Here is a 25,691-nt window from a genome sequence, read left to right on the forward strand (position 1 = left end):
GAGTGAAGATGGAGAGCGAGCGAGATTTTAACTTCTGGATCCAGCTATTCCTACAGCAATTTACCCTTGAATCTTTCCATTGCAGGAGGAAAAAAATCTGGCTTTGGCCAGTTTAAATCAGATTTCCGTACCCTAAAACGGAAGGAGAATTTGGAGCCTAGCTAGAGACAGACACAGCTCGGGGCACAGGTGGAGGTGCTTGGTGCCTTCCCAGGAGCACTGTGATGTCAGGGGCACCCTGCTCTGGAAGCAGAACATTCTGGAGCAGCAGAGGTTTCCTGAATTCCTCATTTTTCTGTATCCGATCACCTAGCTGGCTAGTACCTATGCCGGGTTAAAAGCACCAGCTAGCTCAGTCAGTGCAAGGTCCCCCACTACCCCAATGTGCCCGGAGTGCCAGGGGACAAGTAGAAAAGCCAGCTGCTTTATGAATGCAGAAACCACGGTTTCCTGCAAGGGAAGCATCTCAAACATTGGGTTTGGATATGGTGGCTGGGGATTATAAATGGTGCACGATTAAAAATTTATGTTTTAATAAAAAGATGAAAGCTGGCATATCCGAGTGGTGTTATAAACGCTACTTAAATTGTCTTTTTAGCATGGAAATGTACTTTAGGATAAACAAAGCGGTTTAATTAACAGGAAATATATTAGGTACGTAATAGCGCAGGTGACGCTAGAAAAGCCCGGCCAGAAAGCGAGACAAGAAGGACGGAGATTCAGAAACCCTGAGGCCGAGTCTGCGGGACGCGGAGGATGGCACTGCCCCGCTGCATGGACGCAACCAGCCTCTCGGCCTCAGCTCACGTCCAGCCGCAAATGCCCTTTCATGTAGGATGCAGCGGGGTGGCGGGTGACTCATTCTGTGTAACTGCATTTCCCGTCTTGGATCTCTTTGTGGTAAAATGATTTGCTCTTCCTAATTAGATCCTACCTATATAGCGCATCCTCTCTCGCAGCCGGCCCCCACCCCCACCCCCACCCCCAACCCCACCAGAGCGGAGGCACCAACTGCTCAGATGCCCTGTGTCCTGGGCTCTGCTTCCAGGAGCAAAGACCCCATCCGTCCTTCATCGCCTCCGCCGTCAACCTGGACTTCGTCACCTCTGATTTTGATTTAGACACCGACATGTCGGTATTAGGGCCTGCCTTCGAGGGGGCAGGAAGGGCAGTGGGAGAGAAGGGATCGTTCATATTCAGCCACATAATGTAGAATGGGCTGGTTACCTGCCACCCCGAAGGGCCGCCGCAGCCCCTGCGTGCATTTCTTGGTGTTGGTGTCCTTCAGATCCATCTTCCCAACTCGGACGATTTGGCAAATCAAGTAAATTTTATCCCTGTTGAGGTCTTTGTTGCCAAGATCCTGTAGACAGGACATGAAAAGGTGCTAAGTCCATGAGAAGTCCACAGATGTTTTAAGGAGAAGAGAAAACCTAGGAATAACAGTTCCTAGGGGCATGTGCTTAGCCCTTATCTACAGGAATCAGCCTTACCCTTGATCCGGGAGAGGCAGGAAGCTAAGGGGTCACCCAGTTCACAGAGGAGAACAGTGGCTTTGGAAAGAGAACTGAGACAGAACTCTGGTATTCCATGTCCGTCATTCTGTCACAAACGATGAAGAGGCAGGGTGGAAGTGGAAGATCAATTATTAGGGCATATTATGGATTGAATTTCCACCCCATCCCCCCCAAAATTTGTGTGTATGTTTTGGGGGGGGTGTCAAAATTCTATACCTATGAATATCATCTTGTTCAAAGGAAAGATTTTCTTTCTTATGTTAATTAGATCATTCAAGTACTGTGGGTTCTAAATCTAATCACTTCTAAATTTTAAAAATGAGCAGGTTAATTAAAATCACTTGGTGGAATAGTGGGCTGCTAATCACAAGATGAGGGGAAGGGCACAGTACAGACCCAAAGCCCGTCTGTAGACAATTGTACATTCCATCACGTTGGGGTCACAAGGAAGAGAGGAGCCAGTCAGAGTGCAGGATAGCACAGATGAAACACACAACTTGCCTCTAGTTCTTTGATACCCGCGCCCCCCCCCCACCATCATGACCCCAATTCTACCTTACAAATCGGGTACAGATAAGAGCTTGAAGCACAGGGAATCCAGGACAGATAAACGTCTCAGGACCAATAATGAGTACCGATACCAGGAGGGGAAGGGGAAGGTGGGAGGGAGAGAAGGGGAGCCCATCACAATTATTGACACCCCTGGGGGACAACAACAGAAAAGTAGGTGAAGGGAGACAGCAGCTGGTGTAAGACATGCAAAAAAATTTATAAATTTTCAAGGGTGCATGAGGTGGGGGGGAAGAAGGGGCGAATGAGCTGATACTAAGGGCTCAAGTAGAACAAAAAATACAAATGTGCTTCACACATTGGATGGATGGATGGATTGTGATGAGTTGTAAGGGCCCCAATAACATAATTTTTAAAAAAGAAAGAAGATAAGGCTGGCGATCTGCATGTGAAAGGTGACAGCCCAGAAAGCCCTCTGGAGCACAGCGGGGGTTGGGGATGGGGGAGGGAGCTGAGATCCACAACAGATGCCACTGCCATGGCTGCTGTGCCCTGCACCTCTGCGACAGAAGGCAACGGCAGGGCGAGAGAGTAGTGGCTGCTCTGTGTGCGCACTTAACATGAGCACACCATTCAGGGAGGACTCTTGGGGTAGCAAGCTACCCCAAATCTCAGAAGCATCACACAGCGGCAGGGTGGCCTCCCTTTCTCCTTCGCACTATCCGTCCGATGCAGCAGGTCAGGGGCTCTGGCCATCACAGTCACTTGGAATCACCAGCATCTATCTCTACTGGACGGGCCTCCCTACCCTCAAGGAAAGAGGACCGGGCACTCGATTTACGATTTACTGGCTCTTAAAGCTTCATCTCAGAAGAGGCGTGCATCGCCTACGTTTGCATTTCTTTCGCCAAAGCTAGTCACGTGGCCTCGCCCAACTTCCAGGAGGACAGGGACAAGGACCCCAGAGGCGACATGGAGCCCTGTGGTGAGCAGCACTGTCCAGCCCGGGGGTAAGTGGCTCAGACACCAGCCCGTTCTGGGATCCCTCACAACCCTCTGAAGCAGGTGCTTTGATCCCATCCCCCTGCTTTACACATAGAGCAACTGAGACGCAAGGGAGACGTGGGGCTTCCCCAGTGCCAGGATTTCCATCATGATAAACACTGGGCATGGAGCCTCGTCGCTGGGAAACCATAGACCACAAACAGTACTGCCACAGACATCTGCCTCCCCAGCAGCTAGGTAGGCAGGCAGGCGGGAGGGAAGCCCACCCTGGTTGCCTCATCATCAGGCTGCCCTGCTCAAATGGAAAAGCCTCATTGCCCGCTGGGAAAGGCACATCAGGGCACATTGGCAGCACCAGAGCGGGGCTCCCTTGGGGTGCGTCTCCTCCAAGCGAACCCCCATGCAGGCGCGGACACAGGCGATCGATCCTCTCACTCCCGAGCCGTGCTTTCCCCATGCCCTCACGTGGCTGCTCCAAGGGGGGGTGGAGGCTATGCAGACTCTGGGGGCAAACACTGCCAGGTGCCTGAGGTGGCCCTCTTACCAGTCCTTACCAGCCATCTATTTCTGCTGTCTTCAAATCTCACTGATGGCCAGGCAGTGTGGGAAGGGAAGGGAAGAAAAAAAAGTGGGTTTTCTGATGGAGAAAGCCCACCACCCCGTCCCACCCACACCCAGCCTCACTTTAGCCAGTAGGCATTTGAGTTTAAGACCCCAATTATCTCACATCCAGATGGCTGGAACACCCTCCTTTCTGGCTCGCTCGACTCTTCCTGCCAATCCATCCTGAAATCTGCCACCGAGCTCATCTTCGGAGGCCACCTCCATTATTTCGTCCCTCTCCCCTTCACCCGACAACTTTTAATAGCCTTTTTCTCCCCTGTTAGTGCTAATCCTCCCCGGCTGACGGGCGAGGGCCTCGACATAATATATTTCCAGCTGGCCTCCCCAATGGATCCCCCACTATTCTCTGAATATAAGTGCTCTATTTTTGTCGCAAAGATTTCTTTATAGTGCCACAAACGCAGAATGCCCACTTTCAAACTGTTCAGCTCAAGAACTTTCTTCTAAGCCACCCCTCCCCAACACCCCCACACACCTCCACCTCAAATCGCACCTTTCATTCCCCAATCCAGCCAAACACATCCTTTACATCTGTAAAAAAGCCCAAGCCCTGCTTCATATAGAAAGATCTCCCTCCTTGGCTGTTTCTCTCTTTCCCCCTCCAATACAAAACCAACTCTCGGCCATCTAGTCCATCTGACTCACAATGGCCCTGTGGGTAGGAGTGTCCCGGGTGTTTCTGAGGCTAGAACTCTTTAGAGAAAGAGAAAGCCTCCTCTTTCTCCCAAGGAATGGCTCATGGGTTCGAACTACTGATCTTGTGGTTGGCAGCCCAATTTGTAACCCACTATGACACCAGGGGTCCTCTCCTCCCCCTTGGCACTGATCATAATTTTTCAGGCTCCATTCTGCTTTCTTTCAGTAGCATTCCAGTGCCACCGAGGCCTTAACAAGCCACCTGGATAAGCCATCATGTTACTGCTCTTCTCTGGAAAAGCTTGATTCCCTTGAATGAAAAGATCAGCCTGTTAAAGAGATGGCTTAGCAGAGGTTCTCTGGTACCAGAGAATCCAGGTATAACATAGAAGCCATAGTAAAATACTTGAGGATATGTCCTTCTCTGGCAGGTGTGTAAATGGTCAATTCTCATTCAAAATTGTCCTTCAAGGTCTGGTGCCTCAAAGTCATCTCCACTTTTAGTTTTATAAAATGTAACATGGTGAGGGAGCTCAGGCAGGGGGATGGAAAAAGGGCCCCTTGATTTTAGCAAATCATTACCAGTTGCTTTGAGTTAATTCCAACTCGCAGTGCCCCCGTGAGCATCAGCGTAGAAGTGTGCTCCATAGAGTTTTCAACAAAGGATGTTGTTCAGAAGTAGATTACTGGACTTTTCTTCTGAAGGTCCTCGGGTGGAACTGAACCTCCAACTATCTGATTAACAGTGAACACATTCACCTTCACCCCGTGCAAGGACTCCTGTTAATTTATTAGCTTCTGTTATTATTGTTCAGGAGTGTTTCTCTTATGTTAGCAGCAACTCCCAAACCGGGCTAAGCCTTGTGGGATCCTGTGGTATATGTTGGTTTCCTCATCTGGGAAGGAAACCAGGAGAATGAACATTTATAAAGCAGACCGAGCAGAAGTCAACCTTCAGCCTGACCCACATGCCTGCTCCTTGGCTCAGAGGTGGAAGCCTGCCCCCCACAAAGAGATTAGAGAGAGCTGACATCCACAGCAGAGAGAAATAGAGGCCAAGGAGGTTCAGGCCTGCCAAGCCTTATCTCATCTCCATCTGAACCGTCACCTCAACACCCCACTGACAGTAACTCCGCAGGCCGAAGCCATCACATCATCCTCTGTTAGTCATCTGCGCTGCACGGGTTACTTTGCTTTCTGATACTTCCCTTGTGTATTCGTTTGTTTACTATTAGAACCTCTCCCCCCACCATGCCACGTGAACAGGAAGCTAAGACTAGATCCCTAGAGCAGGTACTTCCCCACAGCAGGTACTCAGGAGATCTCTTGTAAATAAGTAAAATCAATGACAACACCATCTGGAGATCTGGAGATGACCAACCTGGTCTTAAGATGAAGAGGTACATCAGTTTCACCCACCACCCATCCCTGGGTTTGTTCCATGGTGGTGATTTGCATGTTTCTGTAATGCCGAAAGTCACCCTGTCACTATGGTGAAAGCTCCAGCAGGGTTGCCCTGGTGGACAGGTCCCAGCTGAACTTCCAGACTAAGGTAGACTAGGAAGAAGACCTACCGATCTACTTCTGAACATTAGACAATGGAAATTGCATAGCTCACCATAGAACATGGTGAGACTCGCTTGCCTTGAATATGTCATCAAGAGGGATCAAGCCTGGAGGAGGACTTCATGTTTGGTGAAGAAAAAGAGGTCCTCAAGGAGATGGATTGGCAAATTAGCCACAGTGGTGAGCTTGAACATGCTCCTGATAGTGAAGATAGTGCAAGATTGGCAACATTTTGTTCTGTTGGACATATGTTGGACTCATGTCACCTGGAGTCAGAGTTGACTCAATGTCAACTGTCTACCTCTGTAACATCTATCTATCTACCTATCTATCTATCTACCTACCTATGTATCTCTCTCCCTCCCTCCATACCTATAGAGCATCTATCTGTGTATCTATCTATCTATCTATCTATCTATCTATCTCCATATCTCCCTCTATAACTATAGAGCATCTATCTGCCTACCTATCTACCCATCTATCTATCTATCTTTCTTTCTTTCTATCTATCTATTTACCCACCTACCTCTATGATATCGACAGAGGGAAGTGTTAGCCTATTGAGTCACCCAAGTAAAACTCTGAAGCTCATTTTCTCTGGAAAGCAGAGGTGGTGGGAGAGACAAAATTCCATGAGGGCAGAAACACAGTCTCATTGATACTGTGGGACACAAATTTCCTGGTGCCTTTCCCTCATGTTTACAACATGAATTGATTCTCTGCAAAATGAACCACTGATTGATTCCCCATCCCCCTCTCACTGGTGGAACATCTGTCTCCTGGTTTAATCAGGAAGCCCCACAGGACTGCCCTATTTATCAAGGAAATAAATAGGCTCCTCCTTCAACTAATAATAGATAAACAGCGCAGAGGCACATCTATATCTGCTGAGAAAACTTAGTCTAAGCGACTAGGACCTATGACCCTATTCCAGGCCTCTGGCCCATTTTTTTTTTTCTTTTAAGGAAACAACAAACAAAATAAATCAGCTCCATTCCAATCTAATTGCAACATAACATACGACATTGCACTTAATGGGCTGTAACGGGAAAATGACTGTAGAGCAAGTTAGGTTAATCTGGCATGCCAGTCACCACTGGATCAAACCCATCAGTTTGGTCAATGCCCAACCTGCAGGCTTCTCCTCTGCAATTTCCCCCTGAAAGGGGCAGGCAAGGCAGTGGCAATGTCATGAAAGATCTATGACCCCAAAGGAATGACAGTGACCATGGCCCAGGCCACGCAGTGGGTCCTTCTGTTGTGTATAGGGTTGCTATGGGTCGGAACCAACTTGATGGCACCAAACAGCAACACCAACCGCAAAGGAGGGTGCCGCCAACCCCAAGATCCTCAGGTCCCATGAGGTCACCCTCTTCACACCAGTGAAGCCCAGTTGTCATGGAGTCCGTTCCAATAGACGGCCACCACGTGCACCAGAGTCAAACTTCCCCGTGGGGGTCCTCAGCGGCTGACCTAGACTCGAGGTTCCAAGCTTTTTGTCTGCAACTTCGAGTGTGAACTGGTTGCACGGCCCAGACTCCCGTCCTAACGCAGCTGCATGGAAACAAGCCGAGGGGAGGGGCTCTGCTCCAGAGTACGGCCTTTCCTCCGCCTCTTCTATGCCTTTTGTTCTGAGGCAAAAAGCCAGGTTCCGCTCAGAAATTCATCATCCAGATAACAATTGATTACAATGCTTCCGCACATGAAGTCTTGCCCTAAGAGTCTTGGTATTTAGAAAGATGATCCCGAGGACCCGTACGATCTTTAGTCATCTATGACTCAATTATGTTCAAGAAGATCCAATTTGCCATGGCAGGAAATGTTCCGGGAAAATCTTACTTTTTACTGATGTATTTATGAAAGGTTTTCAGAAACACCTGAACCAAAGAACGGGGAGTCTGGTTAACCCTGAATTAACCAGAAAAATCACAAGAGCTGGGTGGGCGAGTTACTAAAAGAGGCAGGTGCTCATTTTGACAGTGTGCAGTCTGTGCTCTCTGGGTACCCAGGAGTGTGTGCCAAAGGAAGAGACAATGAAGGAGGGAAGAAGAGAGGAGAGAGAGTGGGTACAAGGGCCTGGGTAAGAAATACCCAGTTGCCTTCACGATGATTCTGACGCATGGCAACTTCCTAGGTTTCGGGGTCGAGTTGTGCTCCCAGGGATTTTCAAGGGCCAATGTTTCAGGAGTAAATCACCAGGGTGGATTTTGACCTTCAAACTTACTGCATAGCCAAGTGTATCACCCAAGAGCTCTTGTTTCTCTGAATAAAGTCCAGAACTCCAGAACTCAGGTCTGCACTAAGGCCATGTTCCACCCTGACCGACCGACCGACCCGCTTCATGTCCAAATCCACATTCTCTCTGCACATGAACCGTGGCAACAAGAAGCCAGTGCACACTCACCGTGAAGACCACTTTCAGGTTGTTATACATCTCGATCTCCTTGGGGAAGCCCCTGCTGCCCCATCGCACCAAGTAGTTCTCGCTGTGGGAAGAAGAGCAGTGGGGTGTTATTCCCAGGGACCTGGTGTTCGTTTCAGGTCTATTCATTGAGCATCTCCTCTGTGCCCAACGCCATCCTTGCTGCTGGGGAGACAGAAGTGTTTGAGACAGACCAGATCCCTCCCCGCTGGGGGTCCTGGTCTGGTCAGGGAGGCAGACACTAGACAAGCAGTAACATTCTAGCAGGACAAAGGAATTCTGCAGATTTGCATGCAAAACTTCTTTCCCTTCCCTATCTGCTGGAGCAAATTCTAGTGCAGCTGCTTAGGAGTTCTGAAGATTGGCTGTATTTGCCACAGTGGTTTTTAAGAGGGTAAAGCTGGGGTTGGTGGGGCATTGTACTGGGTTGTTTCTGGTCATAAAGAATGTATTCTACTCCCCTTTCCCATTTCATTAAGAGACTGCACAAAGACAGAGGCGATTTTAAATTAGCCGTGGAATTCAGGACTGTCTCTCCTTGAGAGGAGCGTCTCACTGGGATGCGAGTGCACACGGGGCCTCAGCCACCCCATCCAGTATACACTTAGTTGCAACTGCACAGGAGACCTGCAGCGGGTGGTCAGGATGTACAGCAGAAGGGGCTGACCCGGGCGGGCTCGGGAAGCCTTTGCTGAGCATCTCACATGTAAAGAAAACCCGTCCAGCAAAGAAATCAAGAAAGGGAAATGCTTCAGGCAAAGCAGACACACAGGCAGTCTCTGAGGCAGGAAGAGGCTGACACAGCAGAAAAACTGATCCAAGAAGCTAGAGAGGAGCGGTAAACCAGAGGAAGAGGCCAGACCGTATCCGTCTTGTTAGCTTTGGGGCTTGATTCTAAGAATAACAGAAACCCATTGGCAGGCAGCCATGCAATTCCCACATATGATTTCTCATCTCGTATGTCTTAGCAACTTTGCTCCACCCCAGGTGGTTCAAAGTCACCAAGTCAGGTGCACCAGGAAGATGGAGTAGCCTAGCACTAAGATTACTGAGAAAAAACTCGGTGCAATGGACTGAGATGAGTCACTTGGTAGCCCATGCTATCTAGGAGCATATCGGTGGTGCTTAACAAATGCCCATGATCTTGTATTCGGAAAACGCAAAATAAAGCTTAAAACCATGGCAGACAGGAGGGCATCAGAAGAGAAGTCAGTCGAGTCACAGACAGGCCACGGTCTCCTGGGTGGATGTTTGCTCTCTCTGGTGTCTCCTTCTTCTCTCTGCACTCGCCCCTGGGAGGTGACTGTGGCCATCTGAGCCAAGGGCAGGGCACACGGAACCACCACCGCGAGGAGCAGGAGCGCAGGCCTAGGTGAGCCAAAGCTTAAAACGCAACCCAGCCAAACGTATGGCTTTCTGTTTGTTTGGTTTAGTTTGGTTTTGGTTTTTTTCCCGTTTTGTTCAAAAATTTTTGTTTGGACTTAAGGTTCCGGCCGGACTTTTTTGGGTTTTCCGGCAACTTGTTTTTTTCCCTTGGCTTTTTGTTTTCTTTTGCTTGTTTAATTGCTTGGCTGGGTGTTTTCTGGGACTTTCCTTCCAATGGCGCGTGCCCCTTAGTGGCCCAGCTGACTAGGTCTAAACAGCAAGTACCAGCGATTTCCTTCTATAGGAAACACAATCACATCTAAGGAAAGCAATTTTGAGGACCAAGCTGGACCATCCATCCCTGCTCAGGAAGCCTTGTACAGCAGCACGTGAAGGCCAGCCCTCTGGGCCACCACCCAGGTGAGGCCTCCTCCAAGGTGACCCACCTCAGGAGAGTGAGGACTCTCCCAAGTAACCCCCAGCTCTTGACACAGAGCCTTGCCACTGGCCTGAAGCCTGGGCTGCTGCTAGTGTTTTTCTGGCAACCATTTCCTTACATTTCCCAGTCCAAATCAGGGACCTGATGAGGATCTGAGTGTGATTCAGCCCAACACTGTCAGGTGTATCCCAACCAAATTCTCCCTGCCCACACTGGGGCTCACTGTCCATCACCGCGGGCTAGGCCAGGTAGGGCTGATGATTCCTCAGCCCTCAAGAAGCTATTCAGGATCAGGCTGATTCAGGGAGTGTTTAAAAATCTTCTCCCCTCTCCTAGCCCATGCCTCTTCTCCGTTCCCCTCTCCTAATTCTGTCCTGCATTCCTTCAGGTCTTCCTCCTGGTCCTCTCCTCCTCCCCTGCCCCCAACCAGGACTACCCAGTCTCTGCTGCTATCAGAACCTTCACTCAGGCATGCCCCATGGAGCATGTCATCTGATGTGGCACTTCAGGGACTAGAGCGGCTGTCTCACTGATCCATCACCTCCCCCGGCAAAGCCGGGGCTGGACCATCCATCACCTAAATGGGTCAGGAGACCAGGCGCCCCTGTCGATGCTGCCAAGAGCAGCCCTCGTGTGTCTGGAGAGGCAGGCAGGGTCCTCTGAATGTTTTCAGAATCTTTCCCCACAGCTTCCCTGGGAGCATGAGCAGGGAGGGGGGTTGTGTGGCATAACTATCTCAGGGTGGGGTGTTGTCTAAGCAACCAGGACCACTGGTTCTTGGCATCTACCGAGACTGAGACTCATGAATTAGGTTTAAATTCTAATATTGGAGATTTAGGTTAGCCAACAAGAATAGATTTCCACCATAACAGTACTGACAGTCCAGCCAGAACCACATGGGATATCAGCTAAAGCTCCATCCTTGGCATCAGGTTAAAGCGAGAAAGCAGTTTGTCTTTGGAAGCAGCTGCACCTGCTATAAATCAGCTCCACAATTTAATGAATGTATGTGACTTTGGGACAGTCACTTTGCCTCCCTGGCCCTCATTGCCCTCATCCAAATAGCAGAGAGGAGTGAGGACTGAATGAGATCACACAGTGACCTCAGTAGAGGCATCTTAGGTGGACAGCCCCGCCATGTTTCATCAAGTCTCCAGTGGGACCATCACTTAACTCACTAAAGTACCATTATTCATGAGGGTAATGCCCATGAACTCATGCTAGGAACACACCGATGGCTCCTTTTCTCCAGAGACACAGAGGGGAAGGCTCCACTCCATTCTCATGGACCTCCATTCAGTGACCTCACCCAGGGGATCACGCTGTTGTTAGCAACTCTTGAGTTGATTCTGACTCACAGTGACTGTATGCTGAATACAATGAAGCACCGCCCGGCCCTACGCCGTCTTCACAACTATTCTTCTGTTTGAGCCCATTGTTGCAACCACTGTCAATCCATCTCCCTGGAGGCCCTCCTCTTCTTCGCTGCCCCTCTGCTTTACCAAGCTTGATGTTCATCTCCAGCAGTTGGTCTCTCCTGACAACAGGTCGAAAGTTGGTGAGACAAAGTCTTGCCATCTTTGCCTCTAAGGAGAAGTCTGTCTGTACTTCTTCCAAGACACATTTGAGGGTTTTTGGCAGTCCATGGTACTTCCGGTATTCTTTTCTAGCACCATTGATTCGTCTTCCATCCTCCTTACTCAATGTCTAACCTTCACATGCCTATGAGGCCGTTGAAAATGCCACGGCGTAGGCTTCAGTCGTGGCTGGACTACAAGAAGAACATGCTTTGATCTGTGGTGCTGAATCATACAAGTGGATGGTGTGAAATTGGAGAATGTTTGTTGCATATATTTTTACTGCTATTAGAAAAAAAATACATAGAATTGACATCAATCATCATGAGTACTAGGAAGAAGGAAATGTTCTGGAATTGAATATGGTGACAATTGGATACAACTCTTCTTGATAGGATTGAATTATGGAATTGTATGGCATGTGGATGAAGTGCCAATAAAACTGTCATTGAAGAGAAGAGAAGGGGAAACTCCATGGCTGGGGTCAGGCGCACCTCGTTCTCTCAGTCACATCTTTGCTTTAAGACATTAAAGAGGAGGTGGGTCGCAGATTTAGCCCAGGGAAGGTGTCATCTGATTGCTCAACTGCTATTTCCATGAGCACTGATTATAGATCCAAGCAAGACAAAATCCTTGACAACTTCAACCTTCGCTCCGTTTATCATAAAGCCACCTACTGATACCCGGTGGTGAGGATTGGGGTTGTTTTTGTCTTTACATTGAGTTGTGGTCCCCACTGAGGGCTGCCATCCTCGATCTTCACTAGAGAGTACTTTAAGCCTCCTCATATTGAGCAAGCCAGGTTGTGTCCTCAGCATATCGCAGGTGGTTAATAAGCAAGCCTTCCTCCAAGTCATGTGCTTCTTCATGTCCTTCCGCTTCTCTGATGGTTTGCTCTGCACACAGTTGGATTGCTGTAAAACCTCACTGCAGAGACAGGCAGTGGTCGTGTGAAAGCATGGGAGACCTGACCCACAAGTTGAGCCCCGCGGTGGAGATTTTCCGGGGTTGGGGGGCGGGCCCTTGTTTTTTTCCTTGAGGTTTCCAAAGGTTTTCCTTCAGGCGGGACCTTCAGGAGTTTTTTTTCTTTCTTCCCTTCCCAGGAACCCCGGTTATTGTTGTTTTGGTTAGGGCTTTTCCGGCTTGGACCCCCCGGGGCCGTTTTCGTTTTTTTTTTGGCTTGTTTCTTGGGTTTTCTTCTTTCGGTTCGGTTGGGTTGGTGGCTGGAACTCCCATCATGCAAACGGGGAACTAGGAGCCACTGGTAAGCTACCCAAGGTCAACCGCAGGTAAATGGCGGTGCAGCCAGTACGTGAACAGAGGCAGAGTGCAGAACCCACACGTGGCGCCTGCGGCTGCCCTGGAGGTGCTGTGGTTTCCACCCTTCCTTTCCCCAGCTGAGAGGTCAGTATGTTTACTCGACCCAAATGCCCCATCTGACCCTCTCTATGCCTGATTGTCATGCAAGAATCAAAACCTAGCCCCCCGGACTATATCCCAAGTGTGGGAAAAAGCTGAGGTGGCAAATGATACTTCCACCCCACAGGTGACTGTCGCCATCTGTTAGACCCAGCTCTTCTTCTGGGTGGGCACGTCTATCCACAAGGAACAAAAGATGCTCTGTGCCCTACCGACTCTAGCTCGTCCCGTCCAGAGCCCCAGCAACATGGGATACACGTACCTTATGACCATCTGCTTGTTGGGGTCATACAGTGACATGAAGAGCTCAGCTTCCTCCCCAATTCTGCAGACGAAGTTCCTCACAAAGACATAGAGGCTGTGGGTCGGGGAGGAGGAGATGCGCGAATACATCCCATAATCCGGCTGGTCTTTACACTGAGGGGTGGAGACAACGGGACCGGAAGATGGAGAACGTTAGCCCAAAACCTCTCCAGGTGACAGAGGGAAGGACGGGTGCAGCGTATCGGGAGTGGCCTGGGAATTCAAGCCCAGAGATGTGGGCTTTACTATGGACGCGACCACAGAAGCTTCTGCAGTCTCCGCCGAGTTGCTGTGACCATTGCGGCCTGGATGTTCTCGCCTGAGGAAAACAGCCATCAAAACCTTGCTTTCCTCAGAAAAGATGACATCATATAAGCACAACCCATAAAAGAAAAAGATGGATAATGGGGCCTCTTCAGAATTAAAAATGATTGCTCTTTAAGACAGATTAAAAAATGAACAGGCAAGCCACAAATGAGAGAATATAGTTGTTCAATATATCTGATAACGTGTTCACATCTGGAATATGCAAATAACTCTTATAACTTAAAAATAGTACTAAAAACATGACAATTGAGTATCGGCAAAGCGTTTGCACAGACGCCCCATAAACCGCCAGTGAGTCCGTGTAAAGAAGCTCAACATCACTCACCTCTCTGCCACCGAGTCAACCCCAAGTCAGAGCAAAAGCACTCCTTGCCAGGAAAGTGCCAGGGCAACCTCAGGGCAACCCTGCCCGAGACCCACTCCACTGATCCCAGGAACAAAAATTGACAATACCAAGTGGTGGCAAGAATGTATAGCCACAGGAATTCTCATCCATTGCTGGTGAGGTTGCAAAGTAGTATAGCCATTTGGGGGGAAAGCCTGGCAGGACTTTGAAAGGTAAACATATGCTTATGATATGTCCCAGCAAGCCCACTGTTCAGTATTATTAGCTACACACACACACACAAACAGAATACATATGCCCACTGCAAGTTTTGTGTGCAAATATTCATAGCATTGATGCATAATATAGTCCCAAGTTTCAAACAACACCAAAGCCCATCATGAGTTTCAGGGCTAGCCATACAAAGGAATGTCGCATTAGCAATACAAAGGAACCAGGTATTGCTATACACAACAAGATGAACCTCAAAAACATCATACTTCATGAGAGATGTCTGACACAAAAGACTAACCCTGGATGACCCCATTTTACATAAAATTCTGCAAATGGCAAACATAAGCAAATCAGGGGATTGCTGGCCTGGGAATCAGAGAAGTGATCCAATGTAAAAGGATGCCATCCAATGACTCAACGTCATGGGCTTCGTCCAACACTACGTTATGGACATTCATTAAACGGTAGCCTTAAAATGAGTGAATTTTATTGTGTGCAATGTAAACTTCAATCAAGTAATCCACAGCAGCGAGTGTGCCTTTGAGCTTTCCTAGGGTGATACAAGGGGTTCGAAAGCTTGACTGGGAATTTGTGTTCACCCCGAGGTACCTTGGAAGGCCTGGCAATGGATTTCTGAACACATCAGCCACTGACAATGTTATGGGGCACAGTTCTGTGCTGACACGCACAGGGTCACCACCAGTGAGAAGGGACTCAATGGGAATTGGGTTTTCACTGGCTAGATGTGGCTTCTCAAAGTCAAAAGCGTTGACTGTTAGTGTGTCTTTAGAATTTCTTGGTGGCTTCCCCCACCACACTTGGAACAACATCTTAAGTCTTTCCATGAACCTCGGATTCTAGAGTGGGGTCCTGCTCCCTCTCCCACTCATTGCCTGCCCACTCCACTGCTCACTGCACCTACCCGCAGCTCTGGTCTTTCACTATTCAGCATGCTGGCCTACCCTCTGCCCAGAACACCCTCTCTATAGATCTCCCCAACCTGCCACCTTCCCATAACCCAGGTGTCGGCTCCGATGCCAGGCCTCAGAGTGGCCCCTTTTGACTGAGCCTTTGAAAACCAAACCAGGTGCCCTTGAGTCAATTCCTGTCTGAGGGAACTGTGCTCCATAAGGTTTTCCACAGCTGCTTTTTCCAAGAGTAGATTGCCAGGTCTTTCTTCCAAGGCACCGCTGGGGACACTGGAACTCCTAACCTTTCCTTAGTGTCATTTGCCTCACCCAGGAGCCCTGCTGTGCCTTTTAAAGTGGCTCTTTGAGTCACACTGACTCACATAACTTCGTTTACTGCCTTTTGGGAATTTATCACCATTTGGAATTAATGTACTCATCTATTTATCTACTTTTTAAACTGCCTTTCCCCTCTCCTCCTCCCTAGACTATGGAAGCTCCCTGAGAATGGTTCCTGTTCTGCATTGTCTACCTGTGGGATGGGTGTGGAGTGAATTACAGACCTACGTGCACAAACACAGTAAAATAAATGCGGTGACTGATCATCTCAGGTCAGAGGACAGATGGCCCCATGAACAAAGTACAATCTGGTTAATTAGCCTATTATTTTAAGTTAATGGTGTGCTAAATGCCTGGCTCGCTTGGCCAACCCCTATTTAACAAAGCTCACCAGTTCTTCCTTGATTCGCTCGGTGATTTTATCGGTTGCTTCCTCGTGTGCATGGAACAGGCTGATGACACTGGTATTATCGGGGTCCAGGATGTTCCCATCTTCATCTCGGACAGTCAGATCCAGCTCCAGGATTCTGAAAAGCAAACCCTGGAGGTGAAGATAAATGGGGACTCTAAGGAAGGAGGGACATTGGGGAGAAGGTTTTACCAGGAAATTCAACTCATCTCTGAGGATCATGTGAGCACCCAGGCATGCCCTAGACTGATGTCCCCTGCACAGCCAGAGAAGTGCACGTGGAGGGCTCTGTGACAGGGTCTATGAAAACCTCTAACTGGATCTTTCCTTGAGGTTAGGGAGCCCCAGTGGCTTAGTGGTTATGAGTTGGGCTATTAACTGCAAGGTCAGCAGTTCGATACCACCAGCTACTCTGCAGGAGACAGACAGGGCATTCTACTCCTATAAGGAATTCCAGGCTTGGAAACCCGCAGGAGCAGGTCTACCCTGTCCTATAGAGGATATGTGAGTTGGCATCAATCTGGGGACAGGGAGTGAGTGACTGTTCCCTAATGTTGGCCCTCAGGAAGGGGTCATCCAACAGTGAAACCACAAGCTGAGCCCCAGCTTTGTTTGCCTCAGCCACAGGTGGAGATGTCTACCCAGAGATGAATGGCTACTTTGATCTGTAAGACAAAACTGTGAAGCTGGGTCTTCAAAAATGTACTGTTTTGATATGTTTTTATGATATAGATCCAAAACAAAGTAGGTACAGAAAGATGCATACAATATTTTTGTGTTAAAACAACAACAAGCCAACAAAAACCGAGCCAGGTATGTGAACAGGGTGCACATGGCGCAGTGGTCAAGTGTTGGACGCTAACTGAGAGAGAGCGGCAGCTGCCCGTGAAGAGAAAGGTGAGGCTGTCGGCTTCTGCGGCCTGGAGGCCCCACTGGGCAGTGTTGCTCTGTCCTGGAGGGTGTCGGTGAGTCAAAATCAACTCGATTTGATAGCCGTGTGTTTGGTTTATACATGTGACAAGGACGAGATATCAGTCTGGACAGAAACGCCGGAAGTGCTAGCCCTGGTTACTTGTGGGGAGCGGGAGATCAAAGAAGATATGGACTTCCTCTGAAATGTGTCTCATGTTGGACTTGTTTATTTCCTCTACAAAGAAAATATATTCATATATGATTTATTTAGTGAAGCTTGGAACATCGTTGTTAGGGAGAAGAAGTCTCTTCAGATACATCGATTGTTCACTCACAGCTTGATCTTAATCCACTTGACTTCCAGGCCTCCCGCTTCCCCTTGTTTCGTATTGATTTGTGATGTGTTTCGCCTCTGTCACTCCAACTGGCACCAGTGATTCTCATGCAGCCAGCGTGCAGGCAGCACTGACAAGGCTGCCCGTGGGTTCGTGTGCTTCACCCACATGGCTACTCTAACGGGAAGTAGAGTGATCGCACACATTTCACAGAGGAAGGAAAGATTAAGGATTCAAGGACGAAGCCATTTGCTCAGGTTCACACACCCGTTTAGAAGAAACATGGCGGCAAAGGCCATGCGCGGAAGCTCTGGAGTACATGGTCTAGACCAGAGGAGCTGATTGTTGTAGCTGCCATCGAGCTGGCTCCACCTCAGAGCAACCCAATGCAGCCAAGAAGAAATCCCTGCCCATGCCTGCAGCATCTTCACGACCACTGGTTAGTATGCGTGAGTCCATTGTTGCAGCTACTCTATGATGTCAGTGCCGGGCAGCCTACAGGGTTTGCCTTCCAGGAGATCATCAGCCTTTCTTCTTCATCTCTCTCTGACTGTAAACATGGCTGAAATCTGTCTTCCCTCATCCGCCCTGTTGGTATTTGAAATACTGGTGCCATGGCATACAACAAGATAACACTTCATGCGCCACCCTCGTCCGACAAGCCCACAGATGTGGAGGATCTCAGCTGCCCAGGCAAAGAAGGGGAGAGGAGGGCTGGTGGACATCTGAGGAGACCAACAGGGGCCCTGCAGTGGCAGCCCCCACCCAGTGCTAGATTGCTTGGATGGGCAGCAAGGGCAAAGGAAGGAGACAACGTTTTCATCTCTTATTTGAAAATCAAATTGAGAGGCACGTCTCTTCTTCTCATCCAAATGCAAACAGAAAGGAGGCAAGGTTCATCTGTTTGTCCAAATTCATTAGGAAATTAACTCCCAAGCAGATATGACTCAGAGCATTGCACCGCCATGCAGGCGACCCGGGGACGCTAGCGGGAAAATGCCTGCAACTAATGCTGGGCAGAGGCTCGTGTGACCTTGGAACAGGCTGAGAGGAGCCCATGCATAATTCAGTGCCAAGATCCCCCAGCTCCTTCTCTTAAAATGTACCAAAGGGGATCAGGTTCCGAAATGTCGGAGGAGAACACTCCTCCAGGCCCGGCTCTCTTGGGATTCGTAGGAGTCCTTTGAGGATCCCTCTCTGCTGTGGCCACCACGACTGCAGGTCACACAACTATTAGGACTATTATATAGTGCTATTAGGACCTCCCTTCTGTAAAACTCTGTCTCCCTGTCTGCCTCATGCCCAGCCTCTTCTCACCCTCTGCTCATGCTTCCTCCTCTACTTCATCTGTCCGGTACTTCTCAGCCTCCTGGGCTAGGCCCAAAGTCCCTGGGCAGGGATTGAAAACACTAAGTCAGTGTTAACTCGAGCCGAATGACTGCATCCACCTCCCACCTCTGCCTCGTCACTCTGTGGTGCTCAGTGGACTCCTCTGGATATGGGAAGGAGGATAGCTCCTGCCTCAGAGTGTGGTGGTCAGACATGAGTTGGTACCTGGAAAAGGTGTAAAACAGCCCCTGGCAAGGTGGCTGCGGCAGAGTTAGCTGCCGACGAGTAGATTCCAGCTGTTGAATGGGCCCTGTGTCCCTGGGTTTCCCCAGCTACTGTCTACACGAGAGCGGGCTGCCAGGCAGCCTGTGGTTTGGCCCATCCACTTTGGGGCGCACAACCAACTGCGAACTGCTTGCTCCAAGCTTTAATAGCTATTGCCAGGTACCATTGCTGGCATGTTATCGTTGTTGTTGTTGTTCAACATAGAGGCTACATTGTGTAAATGCCTGTATCTGAGAGTACTGGAGAGGCAACACTCGTAGATTAGAATGACCAGTCTGACTTATACAGTTAAAACCTTGTCATTTGATCACCCTTTGATACACTTTGCGCTTGACATGGCTTTTCACATTTTCGGTGTTTCTATTCATATTGGGGTTTGTCTCTGTTGTATTGTGTCATGGTTGGGAGCCTTCTTGAGTCTCCTTTCTGTATATTTCTGGGGAGTTTTGGGGGGGGGTGTATATGAGACCCAGGATAGGTGAATCTACAGAGACTGTAACTAGAATAAGGGCCCCTAGGGGTACACAGGGGAGGTGGGGAGGGGCATGTGGGAGCTGATATCAAGGAGTTCAAGAAGGAAAAAAAATTTTTCAAACTGACTGTGGTAGAGATTGTGAAACACTGTTACATGTGATGTAACTATAGCATGTAAAATGTATAAATTAACTCCTAATACACTGGTTTGGAGCAGGGAAGGAATTATTGCAAGAAAAAGTAAAATGCTCTAAAATTGGAAAAGGAAAAGAGTTGGCTGTTTGGAGGACAGGATGGCTGAATAAGAGAATCCATAAGTGATTCTGATTAAGGCTAATTCCCAACAGGCTGAGCTCTGGGGTCCTTAAGCCGTCCCTGTCCCTGCCCAGAGACCCTGCTTCCTGGTTCTATGGAATCTGCCCATCCCATATCCAGAGCTCTGAGTCCCCAAGACACCCACCAGGGCTGGGGTGACCACCTCCTCCTGCGATGGTGGGTTTCTGGGGTGGCGTGTCTCCCACGGCCCCAAATGAAATGAGTGGAAAGCTCGAGCTCAGGGCTGGGCCAGAAGCCGATGCTGCGGAGGCAGAGCTGACTGAGCGAGGCCTCTTCCTCCCCGTTCTCCCCTGGACACACGTCCGTCCCAGGCATAGGCAAAGGCACCGGCATGGGTTCAACTCCTACTCAGGGGTTAAACACAGCTACCATCGCAGGGTCTCCCACATAGTGGGGAGACACTAAGGCAGGAGGTGCTAAGGCCTGCTACAGGAATGGAGGGAGGCCCACCGAGGGGCACCAGTGCATCTCTCCTTGGTCCTTCTTTCTTCTCAGGAGCCCCCTAGGACGCCATCTCTGAAGGTCACAGACGCCATGATTCTGGAGCAGCACAACGCCCTCGATCCCCTCACTTTCCCTTGACTGAGCTCGAGGTGGCCGGGGCTCCAGCCGCAGGAGCTGCTGCAGAGCACAGCCAGCCCAACTCTGGCAGGACCTGCCTCGTAAGCGGATTCAGACTCGGTTGCCAGCTGCCAACCGGGAGGCGCAGAGGGGCTGCACTCCTGGACTGGGGAGCAGCTCTAAGCTACTCATCGGCTGCCCCCCTTCCTGATGCTTATGGTGAGGATAAGAACCCTGGCCTCTGGGATATGTTCCTTCTGTTCCCACCAAATGGGCACTGTCCACTCCCCACCTGCCCAACCCCAGGCCTCACTGGCACCTTGCCATCTCCTGCTTTGCAGTCTCCTGAACACATCTTGCTCTTTCTCACATCTCTGTCCCCTGTGTATTAACGCGAGTGCCACCTTTTTATCCTTCCAAATTCAGCTCGGGCATCACCTCCTCCAGGAAGCCTTCTTGGGTGTCCTTTTCCAAATCAGAATCAAGAACATGCTTACTTCCTGTGTCCTCACCCTTTTCACAGCACCTCTCCACAGTCGGCATGCAGTGTCGCTGCTAACTGGACTACAGTTTCCAGGGAGCAGGGGCTTTTACTGCCATAACTCCAGCACCTACCAGGGAATGAGGCTCAATGCAAGCCCTGGCTGGGAGGGATGAGCAGGATAATTGGAAGGCATTCCAAGAACCAGCCGAGAGCACGGTCTGAATTGCATGGTGGTGACACTCTGGAAGCAAACTGCTTGGGTCTAAATGCTGGTTGTGCTAAACTAGCTGTAGGAGCCTGGATATATTATCTAACCTCTTTTAGAGCCTCAGTTTCCTTAATGGAAGGGGGTAAACACAGAGGGGGTGGTGATAATAAATCTCTATGCCCTTTAGCTCAACTCCATGCCATCAAGCTGCTTCCTCCTGGTAGCAATGCCACAGGAGAGTCGAACTGACCGTGTGGGTTTCTGAGGCTGTAGGCTGTAAGGGAGCAGTCTCCTCTTTCTCACCCACAGAAGCTGGTGGGTTCAAATTGCTGAGCTTGAAGCTGACAGACTAACTCTTCAGTAGCCCACATCAATAACCCTCCTGGGTACCTCCAGGGCTCCTTCCATGTCCCATAGAGCTGCTAAAAGAACTCAATGACACAGAGTCTAGAGAGCACTGAGCCCAAAGGATGGTGTTAAGATCTGATTAAATGTGAGTGATGACAGCACTATCACTACTATTATTACCTGGGGGCCACCCTGCCTCAATTTAAAAAAATTCATTTTCTCCTTAACTTCATACTATTCAAGCCCAATCAGGTTACGTTCTCTTCTCTGCAGGGCTCCGGTGAGTGTGCGCACGTGGCTTGGATACTTTGGATGCGGGCAGGGACATTAATTCTCCCACTGTGATGAGAGGGAGAGTTTTGTAAATGGAGGGATCACGTGGCAACTACAGTGAGATGGAACCAGCATGACTGTCCTCCCTAGTCCCTCAGAAGTCAGTTCAATGAGTGTCTGAAATGGTTCAGTAACCAACCAGTGCGTAAGAAAGCCAGCCCTCTCTCCGCGCACGTATCCTTGGGCTGCAGGGGGGTGGGTGAGACAAGGTGACACACACAGGGCAGTCAGCAGCAGTCTTGTCACTAAGAGAAGCTGCCAACTTCTAGCCTCTGAAAGTGAAAGGAGGGAGGAAGGGCGGGGAGTGGGCGGCAGGAGAGGTTACTTGTTGCCATAGTCGATCTTGGAAGTGACTTTCTGCTTCAGCTCCTTCAGCTCATCCTTGGGCAGGGTCCCCGAGAGGAGCTGGGACCGCCACTCCATCAGGTCGTACATCATGGACTGCACCTGGAGGAAGCGCTCCTTTTTGCTGGCCTGGGAGACAGGAAGCCACCAGAGTTACCTTTGCTGAGGGACTTGGGCTTCTAGTTGGCAAACTGCCCCTGGGTCAGGTCAGCATACTCACGGGTTTCTATTAAGACACAACATTCAATAGCATGGACCACGCGGCGATCCGTTCCCATTCCCATTTCATGCTCCCACGTAAGTGGAGGGGGAGAGGGAGGAGTCTCAGCTTCATGTTTATATAGCTTTATACCCCTTTCTCCTGTGTTAATTTCCCCTTTTCACCAGAGAAACAGTCGGTCTTGGGCTGGGAGCTTTGAGCAGGTATCACAGCAAACATATAATAACATAGTCTTTTTTCTAATTATTTTGATTTATGCCAAGTGACTTTGGGCCCTCCACCTGGGAACTCATGCTCTAAGGCTCCTATGCTAACTGATGCAGGTTTCCTTAAAAGACAGCCAATTTAGGCATCAAGTACAGACTACAGGGTGGTATGCAGATGCAGCCAGAATCAGGGAGATGATAGCAGAATAATGAACTTTACGGATCCTTTCTCTAAAGTAAAGGGTATGAGGATGAACTTGCGAATTTAAGATCTTTCTAGGGAACACATCAAGCTTCTATTACATGTCTGGAAGTGGTTATGTGGTCTCATAAGGGGCAGTGAAGATAAGTAAGAAGCCACTTCAATCCCAAGGTACCGTTGACCCGCCCACCCCCACCCCATGTGGAAAACTTTGGAAAAGCTAGTACGTTGGATGTGTCACTTCCCATGAATTATGAAATTGTCGGATAGGGTCGACATTGACGACCGTCCGTCAAAGACAGGTCTTCAAAGAGCGAGTCTCCGGCCCTGCCTGTGCCCATGGGGCTGTAATCGATATGCAGGAAGGTTTGGTTGACATTTTCACTCTCGGCTTAATGGTTTGTTTAGCTCATTGCTTTTCATTCGGAGCTCCAGAGGCACCAGAGGAGGATTTTAAATGGGGATTTTATCAGAGGAGGATTTTAAATGGTCTTCAAAACAAAAATCACATGCAAGCAATATGTACTCTTTTCCTTGGGCCACAGCCTCATCTTAGATCTGAGGACAATAGCCACCAGTTCAGTAAGCACAGGAGGACAGTCTCTCCACGTGCTAACAAGAGCTTGCGGGTCCAAATCACCTGGGTTATGAAAAACATGCATGTTGCTAAAGCCTCCAGTTTGAACAGTTTGTCAGGATGGTTTGCATGCAGGTGGAAGTCTCAGAACGTTGGCCCTGGTTTGAAAACAGAAGGGTTACCTCTGGCACGATGGCTTTGTCATTAGGGAGCTCTGTGACTTTGACCGAGTCACCGAACCTCTCTGGGCCAGTCAGTGCTTCTCATGCCCCATAGCAATGCCATCGTGCTGGAAAGCGTGTGTTCTACGCCGCCAGAGCCTCCTTTGTATACCCAGCTTCACACCCCTTTCCATGCACATTTGAACCAAACCAAAGGAAGCAAGAAGCTTGCACAGCAGGGAGGCAGGGGGTGAGTCTCACCACATAGAGCTGCTTCCAGATGCTGCCCCATTCCCAAAGGGTGGTTGTCACTTCTTGTGCCAGAGGGATTTCTGCAGGAATGATGTTCTCAGTGTTTCTGTTTTAGGTGGGAGAGAAAACAAGCATGGAATCAAGACCCTGGGTGCTAACAAGATAAAATGTGGGTGCATTTGCATTCACTGCTGCTACTGAGAGGGGCCTTGCTGGTATGAGACTAACTGGTCCCCAATACCACACCAATTACATTATGCAAATGCAAGGAATTTCCTCTATAATGTCCTGTTCCTGCAGGAGGGGGGTCTCTCATGTGCATTACACAGGACTGATCTACTTTCGTACAGTTCAAAGGCAGCTGCCAGTGAAAAGTTTGATTCCCACACTTGCTAATGCTCCCTTGAATTCCATCTGAGCACGAATCAATTTGGAAGGGCTCTTCCACCTTGCCAGGGAACAGAGATGCACAAATACACCCAGGTGCAGAAACCTGGGGACCACAGCCTCCTTCCGCTTGGCCTGGTGTCCCAACAGAGCAAGCAGCACTGAGATCCCTGAATTAGTTAATTGTGCCAGCCTGGCTGATAATCACATGTGGTGCTGGTTGAAAGGCGGAGGGATAAATGGGTGGTGAAGCCTTGCCTTTCTAGTTCTCGGGTCTCTTGTTTTGTGATGGTTGCATCGGGTGCAGCTGCCTCAGCAGTTCCCTGCTTCAGCTTGCAAGATTGACTTCCTATAAGACATCCCCAAGGAGAAGCCGCATGGATCTATCCCTATGCAGCCCTGGGTGCTGGAGCAGCCCTGTGGAGACAGTGCTGAGATGCTTACACGTTCACTGACTCAGCTTTCCTCCTGCAGTCGGCATTATTGCCTCTGTTTTGTGAGGTGAAGGACTTTGTGGACTGGTGTTGGGTATGGGTTAATGTTGGACTTGTGGGCTTGGGCAGCATTGGGTTGGGATGTTTTCGTGATGCACATTTTCTTTGCATAAAACTCTCTCTTATACGTGAGTTGCTGTGGATTTGTTTCTCCAAAGTACCTAGACTAATACATTATAGAGACCCAAGAACTAGAAAGGCGAGGCTTCACCACCCATTTATCCCTCCGCCTTTCAACCAGCACCACATGTGATTATCGGCCAGGCTGGCACAATTAACTAATTCAATCCCCATGCGCCCACGGGAGGGCCAGATGGGCAACGAATGGCTAGTACCTTCTTTTCTCCACTGTCACCTCCTTGATGTGGATAAAGGATTTGGGGAAAATGCCCTGTTGGAAAGAGATAAAATGAAATGTAAACAAAGCTGAGGAAATAATAAGTTACGGAAATCACTGATCCTAAATCGTCATGGTTTTCCTAAAAGCCGCTGATGAGTTAACACCCCTCCAACTACAAAGGTATCAGCGCAGACTCAGACAGAGCAGGGGCAGGCTCGAAATGCTGTCGTCGTGGTCCGGCTTTCCTTCCAGCTCTGTCAGTTCCTTTAGCTTCCACCATAGAGCTAGATTCCCGCAGGATGTGCAGACCTCATGTGGAGGCCATCCTCGCAGGTGAGTAAGAAGGAAGCAGTGCTCGACAACAGTGGTTCCCTCACCGCCATGCTGAGGGAGACCAGGAGCTCTGAGCTACTCCAGCCACGTTGGCACCCTGCATGTCCCTACAGCCGGGCCCCTGGCTGCACTGGGGCTAGCTCCAGTCGAGGCTTGTTGGTCCAGGGATGTATGTTACTGCTCTTTGGGAAAGCAGAAAAGGACCGTGCCTCCCCATGCAGCCGGTCAGGGAAGAAAGAGGAAGCATCTATCATGTGCTGCTCCATTGCCTTAGCTCGGTTCATAAAAGAAGTACATCCCTCACTAGAGGTGTCTTCATGCATGCAGGCAGCATGCACTCTGGGGACACCTGGCCACTGTGCTAGACACAGTGAGAGACGCTGAGAGGAACAGTGCAGGTGGCTGCTGGCATGGCGACCAGCGTGTAATGTGGGCTTGGGACAACTAAACCTGTGGTAGTTACATAAGCTGGTATCAATTTGAGACTGGAGAGGATTAAGAGTGAAGGGGTGAAGTCTAGTCTGTCAATCGGGTAATAGCCAGCGAGGCCTCTGGGTGGGCATGGCCTTCCCTTGAGGATTCTGGGAATGCTGGTATTTCCTCCTTGGAGGCAGAAGACACTTCTCTCGGTTTACTCTCTGGGA

General features: G+C 49.5%; 1 protein-coding gene across 1 annotated transcript in view; it reads right to left on the minus strand.

Moving 5' to 3' along the window:
- The window catches only part of DOCK2 (dedicator of cytokinesis 2), a 526,484-nt gene that overhangs the window by 476,378 nt on the left and 24,415 nt on the right, over nucleotides 1–25,691 (minus strand). The window contains exons 4-10 of the mRNA XM_004696777.2: nucleotides 24,710–24,765; nucleotides 23,503–23,599; nucleotides 21,856–22,004; nucleotides 15,908–16,043; nucleotides 13,343–13,497; nucleotides 8,263–8,344; nucleotides 1,228–1,363 (exon numbers count right to left, since the gene is read on the minus strand). Coding sequence (XP_004696834.2) covers nucleotides 1,228–1,363; nucleotides 8,263–8,344; nucleotides 13,343–13,497; nucleotides 15,908–16,043; nucleotides 21,856–22,004; nucleotides 23,503–23,599; nucleotides 24,710–24,765 — 811 coding nt within the window. The remainder of the gene's footprint in view (nucleotides 1–1,227; nucleotides 1,364–8,262; nucleotides 8,345–13,342; nucleotides 13,498–15,907; nucleotides 16,044–21,855; nucleotides 22,005–23,502; nucleotides 23,600–24,709; nucleotides 24,766–25,691) is intronic.

This window comes from Echinops telfairi, unplaced genomic scaffold, assembly GCF_000313985.2.
Source record: "Echinops telfairi isolate 266 unplaced genomic scaffold, ASM31398v2 ScPeMD7_7469;HRSCAF=8507_0, whole genome shotgun sequence".
Lineage (NCBI taxonomy): Eukaryota > Metazoa > Chordata > Mammalia > Afrosoricida > Tenrecidae > Echinops > Echinops telfairi.